We start from the raw sequence: 8363 nt of genomic DNA, 5'->3' as shown, positions 1-8363 counted from the left end.
CTTTTTTTTATCAATATATATATATATATATATATATATATATATATATATATATATATATATATATATATATATATATATATATATATATATATTTTCAAATTGATGCAGGCCACCCATTTAGGAAGCCTTGCACTCCCTTAAAAAAAAATCTGCACCTACCATTCACTTGTTTTCTTCTTAGTTTGTCCCTACAATTATGCCATGCATTAATGAAAGCCAGTCCATGCATTATTAAAATAGGATAGCAAACATGGTTCCCACATAATTATAAGCTGGCACAAGATTTTAACTAAGATTATAATAAATTGAACTAAATATATTTTATACATCATTATAAATTTTTTAAATTATAAAAATAAAAACAAAGTTCCAGGTTTCATTCTTACAAAAATTTAAAAAATAAACAATTTTCAAAAATTTAAAAATAGTTAGAAATAAAAAAAAACGTGCAAAAAAGCACGATCTAAAAAGAAAGCCATGGACAGTTTATAGAAGCACATGTTTATCCCTACTTTTATATACTTTGGAGGAGGACATTTTTAAATACTTTTAAGAGACCTTTTGGGAACACTTCCTTTGTACATATTTATAGGACAATTTTATCTCTATTTTGAGAGACTTTGGAGGGACATTTTTAGATACTTTTGAGAGAATTTTTAGAAACATTTTCTCTGTATTTATTGAGCATAAGAGAGCATAGCTATTGAAACATTGTAATGTTCGCATTATTACGAGTAGTTAAACCGATCTTGTGCTGAATTCATAATATAATCCTTTAAAACTATCTCGTATTAGTAATGATTTATTTATTGTTAGAATAATTTTTCAAAAATTTAAGAAAACAAGATGAAAAATAATGTAGATTGACATAATTTTTTAGGTGTGAATACACATTTTCCAATAAACAATATTTCGTCCCAGAGTGAAAGGAATCACGAAATCCGCTTTTGAGATACAAAAACAAAATACGATGACATTCACTCTTAGTATTAACGTCAAACAAGAATAAAATTCTCATCACGAATTGATTTGTGTGTTAAGTGAATGACCAAATATCTTACAATAGAGCACATGATCCCTTTATATAGATGTTGATCAAGCATCTTTCAAATCCAAGAGATACCAGATTCTAATTAGTTACATTTATTGATTGTAACTTTTCATGAATAATTGTAACTCTTTGTGAATCTGAAAACTGTCTCTAATACTCTTAAATTCCAAAAATCTTCCACCATAAGAGTATTGTATAATTACTTAACACAAACATCAATTTAATAATTGCAATCTTACACACAAATGAAATTGTACAAAGACTTGAACTTTAATTTAGTAGAACACAAATTTCAGGAATTCGTATTTTATTGGTGTCGAAACGATTGAAGATACTCTACATATAAGATAAATTATATATTCTTGTTATACTTGACACAATAGGGTCATGCGTTCATATCTATTCATAAGCACAACAAAGTCATGCCCCCTTGACTTCTTGAAGCGGTCAAACTTCGCACTTACATAGGTTGATTTCTTAGGTAAACATGTTTCTTGTGACAAAACATAAATTCAAGAAATCAATTAAGAATTAGACAACCTCATAAGCATAACAGATCTAAAGCACTCTTGAAATAATTATTTGGGCTTTCAATCATCAAATTAGAGATTTAATCTTATTGAACTCAAGACTCAATGTCATATTAAGTGTTAAGTTAAGATTCCCTTACTTGTGATTAATTATGGGCTCCATTCTTATTCCAATTGTCATTCTGAAAATGGAATCTTTAGCTAGTGCCTTACTCAATCCATCAGCCAAATTAAACTTTGTTCATACGAAATCTACTGTAATAATTCCATCTTTGATGAGTCCTTGGACATAACTATGTCTCACACCAATATGTCTTTATTTGCCATTGTATACTTGACTATAAGCATTTGCCAAGGTTGTAGCATTGTCACAATATATTGCTATTGGTGATATTGGTTTTGGTAATAATGGTATTTCGAACATGAGATTCCTCAATCATTTGACTTCCTTACTGTCGAGGCTAGAGCTGTAAACTCTGAAGCCATAGTGGAATCTGTAATGCAAGTTTGTTTCTTGGACGACCAAGAAATTACACCTCCACCAAGGAGGAAAATTCAACCACTAGTTGAAGAGTGATCTTCTGCATTTGTAATCCAAGTTGCATCAGAATATCTTTCCAAAAATGAAGGATAACCACTATATGTTAATCTATAATAGTTTTCTTTAAATACTTAAGTAAAGACGTACTGCTTGCCAATGTGATAGATTAGGGTTACTAGTATATCTAATCAATTTGATCTGTGGAAAAGTAATATTTGGCCTTGTACTCATCATTGCATACATTAAACATCCTATTATCCTTGCATATTCCAGTTGTGAAAATGCTTCACCATTAGGTAATATCTTTAAACTAGGGTATGTGAACACCCAATTTCGTCTGGGTAAATCAATAAAGATAAATAAATAAATAAAAATAGAAAAGTAAAAAAAGAAATTAATGGTGGGTAAAAAGATAAAATAAATTTCCTAAAAAAATGTATATAATACTTAAACTTTAATTTAGCTTGAAGGTTAAGGTGTTTTATGCATATCTTCAAGACGTTACTAGAAAATATTTGCTTATGCTTATGGTCGCTCATTGGAAACTCACCTATATCTAGAAACCGTTTCTTGTTCCGAGTAAAGGATTTGTTTAGGTCTTGGTCTTAATAGTGTATTGGGTGAAGAAGAACAAAAACATGATAAAGGGATGAAGGAATTGGAGAAAACCGAAGGGGAAGAAGATGTGGGATTGGGGTTTTTTTGGGTGAGGGGTCTTGTGTTGGTTGATGAAGGAAGAATGGAGAGCAGTGTGGTAAAAAAAAACCAAAGTTGCAGTATTAACAGTATTCTGTATGGCAAAAACGCATGTGCCCTTGGTGATGGAAGCTAAAACAAAATTCCTCAAATCACGTATTAACAGTAGGGCATGGCGAGTGGAGAGAAATTGGGAGTGGTGAAAACAAACAAGGAAGTGAAGACATTAAAAACTAACCTAATGACCTAAATTGTTAAATGGTATATAAACAAAACTAAAGGGTGTGAATATTAAAATGGGAATTAGGTCTAATATAAAAACAAAAATAAGATGTAAAACACAAATTTGTTGGTCTGATGAAAAACATGGATTAAGCCGCAAACTACAAAGTGTAAAACAAAAATATTATAAAAATGTAATTTTCTATTTTTTAAGTTTGTTTAATTATTTTTTAAATCTAAAAGATAAATTAATTAATTATAATTTTTTAGAAACCAATTTTATTTATCCTAGTGTTTAGAAGAACTTTCATTTAATATTGAGAGTCGATTTCATACTCACATGACAGCACATTTCATATAAACAGGTTGGAGACATTCAACTGTATTCAAAATTCACTTTGAACTGAAATAGAAGCTAATAATTTTTTTTAGATAAACCTTAATTCGATATTAGAAGAAATAATTGATGATGACTATAATAGTTTTTTTTTTTTAATATTTCATTCAAATTTTATTCATAGTATCAGTGTCACTTGTTCATTACTTTGTTCGTGTATTAATGGTTTCAAGAATTATATGGTTAAAGCGAAAATATTAAGAGAAAAACATAAATCCTAAAGTCTAGTTCAATTTTTTTTTTTCTAAATTACATAACTAATTTTATGTCTTTCATGAGTTAATTTAATTAGCATACTAGTAATTAAGTTTTATGCACAACATTTATTAAGTATACAACTGCACAAGTTATCAATTATCAAATTCTATTGATGATCCTAATAATTATTAATTTGTATACTTATTGTTTATTTTATTAGTTAGTAATTATACTATCATAATAAATATTTACGTTCATATTTAAATTAGTTAGAGTACGTTATAATGGAAGAAAACTCGTCATTTTATTTGTCAATCCATAATTTTGAATACATAACATACCATAAGTTACCGTTATAAATATTGAGGTCACTAAATTTATCCATAATTAATTAAATTGTAGTCACTAAACATATTTCTGATTGGACTATATCTTCTAAATATAATGAATAACGTTAAAAATAATAAATAATCATAAGAATAGTATTTCAATAATTTCATTATACAAGGAAAAATATTTTTTTAAAAGAGAATATTTAATATATTTTTTTAAATCATTCACTTTAAATCAGAAAGAAAATACTTGATAGCGATATTGATAAGGAGAAGCAGTTAAATTAAAATGAAACCCGCAGGTTACTGTTCATTAGAACATGATACACAACTGAAGAAATTCAAATAAGAAATTGCAATATATATATATATATATATATATATATATATATATATATATATATATATATATATATATATATAATATAGAAATTTGAACAAATAAACTCAAATTTAAAACTTCATTTTTCAACATCATCATGGCACATTAGTTGGAATGGGTACATTAGTACAGACATAATTATGTTCTTTGTTATAGTGTTTTGTCGTCCAAATCCATCTCCATGTTGATATATGAAATGACCACTCCGAACAAGGTTAATGACAACTTGAACAAAAGATTTAGGGAATATAGAATCCATAATTAGGTATTTATTCAAGTTTTTCCATTCTTTCTCCATCAAAGTTTTGAAGTATTGACGGGCATTTTCTTCTGTAAGACCAGTTTCGTGCATATAGCTTACAATTGAGTTGGAGGTTTCACCCCTCTCTATCTCGTCCTGTCCAGAACAACATGTTAGACATCAAGTTTGATCAATATGAGTTACATAATAAGGTTATGCCAAACAAAGTTAATATTACCTTTGATGTTCCCAAATCATTGCTAAGCCTAAAAATGGTGTATACAGAACGCAACAAGTCGTGGTCATTATTAGTTAGAGAATGAATCACTTGTTCTGTGATGTCTTCGGTGATCAAGAAGTAAGTATGAGTAAGAATAAACCCTGCTGTGCTCGAGATCCATGCATTTTCTATGAACTTATCGAATGGTGGGATAATTTTGTTGTGAAACCATTTTGCTTCTTGGAGGTATGCTTTGCACAAATCAGACCACTATGGAATAATAAAATAGACATTTTATTTTTAGTTATACAAAATATACATAGGGCAGAAATAAGAGTTGTGTTGGGTTACATACAGATTTTGTGAGATAAGGAAGACAATTTATGCCTCGTTCTTTAAAGATGTCATAAGCCAACCCATTAACAGTGTTATAGATGGCTAGGAAACACAATACCATGTAGTCTGGAAGAGTGTTTATGAAATTGACGTTCCAGCTTGTGTCCATGCACATGCATTAAAATATTAAATAAGACATTTTTTAATTTATTATAAGAGCAATGTAAAATGAACTCCATTTGAGATTAGTTAAACAAACCTTTCAAAGACATTTGTGAAGAGCTCCAATTCATCTAAAGTACCGTAGATGTCATATATATCATCCAAGAATGTGATTAATATTCCTATCTTACTCATTACTTTGCGACAGATAGCATATTGAGGTTCAGGATAAATTGCTACCGCCCAAATAAATATTTCTACTAATCTGTCTCGACCAAACTTTAATTTTCCTGAGAGGCCAATATCCCACCACCACCTAAGTAACAACACATTAAAAGACACAAATATAACCTTAGACAATAATTGCACTAGAAAAATAAACTGAGAGTGTTATTTGAATTCTTTGTAATTTTTTAGTTTTTCTTTTTTCAAAGTAGTCTTTTAGATACTTAACATTAATTATTAAAATAATTATATTTGGATAACGATTACTTTGATTTTGTTTAATTATAAAAGAAAATTTCTTCAATATTATACACAAAAAGTACATCAAATTTTAATATATAGTCAGCAAGATGAAACTCCATGAATTCTAAAAGCAACAAAAGGAATGCAACTAAATTTTATTCTTTATAAAAAAACATGCTTTGGTTACTCCTACTCATTAAAATGGTTATTTTTATTTTTAAAAACCGTTATAACTTATTTTTCAGAAGAAAAGAAAATTCTAGTAATTATCTTAAAAGTAAAACTCTTTTTCTATTAGGTATGATATTTTATGCACATAGTTTCTTTTAACAAATGTATAATTTTTCTTTTTNCTTGTCTATTTCTCTTTACCTTGATAGTTCTTTTAACTCGTTTTGATATGATGACTGCTCCATGTTGAATTCCACCTTTGCAAGTTCTAAGAGTAAGAGATTATGCGGTTCTGCCTTATCGTATGTGTTAATATAGTGTTGTGCCACTAGTCTACAACAACTTTTATGATAGGGAAGCCCCTCCAATACATGCCTAACTTTTTCTGCCATTTTCGCATCCATTGATCTTTCTTCCATTAAACTCATCAGATGGGTTCTTGAAAATTCATTTGCCTCCCAAAGACTTTCTCCTTCCAAGGTTAAGTATGATGCTTCGTACAAACTTAACATTCCTTCTACATCGTTGCTAATTTCAGCCTTGAATTTTCCTTCTTCATCTTTGAAACTCATAAAAATGTCTGCATGCACATCAAAGAATAATCTTAACGTGAGTGATAATTAGAAAGATTTGCTATGGCTAAGAGTTAAAGATAAGATGAAAGTTACTCAGTTAAAATTAATAAGATGAACGATACTTTAAGTAGAAACATTCATAACTTTACTATAATAAAGTTTTGAATCAAATGTAGTGTTTATTTTCTTGAAATCTCTCCTAATAAAATTTTGACTTAAAATCAGTAAGAAAAATCATAAATATGTTGCTTTATAATTTTATCTATTTAAAGTGATATTTTAATCATTAATTAGTAATTTTATTTCTATATTTAAGTTTTTTTATTTTATTTTTTAAAAATGATTTAATGTGACATATTTCATTAAATTGAGTTTAAATCATGAAAGAACCACGTATCAAAATTTATGTTTATCATATATTAGAATTTAAGTTTTATTCTACTTTGAAAGTGTCATGGATTGTTATGTTTATTTGCAGCGGACAAGAAAAGGGATTCCCTGATTAAGGTTGAAATCGTGTACCTTGGGAGACATGAAAGCCATGTCGTCTGAGAATTCGAAAAACAAGAGCTGTTTCATGAAGACTTTTTGTGGTTCGGTGTTTGAAGTTTTCAATTGAAACAAGTCTGAGAAGGGCTTTGTTTATCCAATCCTGGAACCTGAAGAACAGTCCCAAGCGTTCAATGTCATCAATCAGTTCAAGTAAGCTTAGTGGTTTCATGTCTGTTCCATTCATCATAAGTCGTACTTTCTCCTCCAACTCTGCTGCTCTTTCTTGCAGAGTTTCTCTCTTCATTTAGCATGCATGACAGAAGAAAACAAAAAACACTAACAGTGAAAAACAATAATTCCAGAAATAATATTGAGAGCAAAGAAAATGAAGGAAAAGAAAGATTACAGAAAGATTGTTTGGCAGGGAGTGGATAAATTGGTGAGTAAAAGAAGTAGGGTTGAAAGTAGGTGGAGTTCTAAATGGGGTATGGTGTTTGTTGGCATCACGAAGGAGCTTGGTTGAAGATATAGAAGGAGCTTGTGTGCTAGACAAAGAACAGGGAAGTCCCCATACGTTACTTTCCATGCTGTTTTCACTCTTAAGCTTCTACTATCTTTAGTATCAAATATGTGATGCTCACCAATGCGTGCCTTCCCTCAATATATTTAGCAACCCTAAGTAACACAGAATTGATAAAAGATTAAAATAGAAGTTTAAATCTTACATTCATTAAATATTAAATACGATAAACTTTACTTTTTTTTTTTATCATAATATATATATATATATATATATATATATATATATATATATATATATTAAAGCATACATATTCAAATTGATGTAGGCCACCCATTTTGGAAGCCTTACACTCCCTTCAATTGCATCTAACATTCACGTTTTTTTTTTTTCTTAGTTTGTCATGCAATTATCACAAAATTACAATTATGTGCATTAATGAAAGTCAGGCCAGCATTAAATAGGAGTGGGGTTGAAATTAGGTGGAGTTCTAAATGGTGTTTGGTGTATGTTGGCATCATGAACGAGCTTGTGTGGTAGACAAGGAACATGGAAGGCTCCTTACTTGCCCTGCTGTTTTCACTCTTAAGCTTCCACTATCTTAAGTATCAAATATGTGATGCTCACCAATGCATGCCTTTTCTTTATATATGTAACAATGCTAAGTAGTAGAGAATTGGTGAAAGAATACTTTTGTACTTCAATTTGATGTGTGAACTGCAGTATTAAAAAAAAAAATTAACAAGCACATTTGACATCGATTAGTTGTAATCGAAGAAAAAATAGTGTGGTAACATTTTTATAATTATCATAGAAGTATATGGCT

At 29.2% G+C, this 8363-nt stretch overlaps 1 protein-coding gene across 2 annotated transcripts in view; it reads right to left on the bottom strand.

The window, feature by feature from the left end:
* LOC106758670 (isoprene synthase, chloroplastic) overlaps positions 1–7649 on the bottom strand; it is a 14791-nt gene extending 7142 nt beyond the window's left edge. The window contains exons 1-7 of one of the 2 annotated variants that reach the window (XM_022779705.1): positions 7424–7649; positions 7048–7315; positions 6152–6530; positions 5409–5627; positions 5169–5307; positions 4832–5083; positions 4421–4749 (exon numbers count right to left, since the gene is read on the bottom strand). In XM_022779705.1, coding sequence (XP_022635426.1) covers positions 4432–4749; positions 4832–5083; positions 5169–5307; positions 5409–5627; positions 6152–6530; positions 7048–7315; positions 7424–7603 — 1755 coding nt within the window. In that variant the 5' untranslated portion in view covers positions 7604–7649 and the 3' untranslated portion in view covers positions 4421–4431. Of the gene's footprint in view, positions 1–4420; positions 4750–4831; positions 5084–5168; positions 5308–5408; positions 5628–6151; positions 6531–7047; positions 7316–7423 lie in introns of those variants that run through there. The other variant, XM_014641620.2, reaches the window with a different exon arrangement.
* Between the last annotated feature and the right edge of the window lie 714 nt (positions 7650–8363).

Source organism: Vigna radiata, chromosome 4, assembly GCF_000741045.1.
Source record: "Vigna radiata var. radiata cultivar VC1973A chromosome 4, Vradiata_ver6, whole genome shotgun sequence".
Lineage (NCBI taxonomy): Eukaryota > Viridiplantae > Streptophyta > Magnoliopsida > Fabales > Fabaceae > Vigna > Vigna radiata.
Note: the sequence above shows the minus strand (reverse complement) of the source record. Positions and strands in the feature narration are given on the sequence as shown.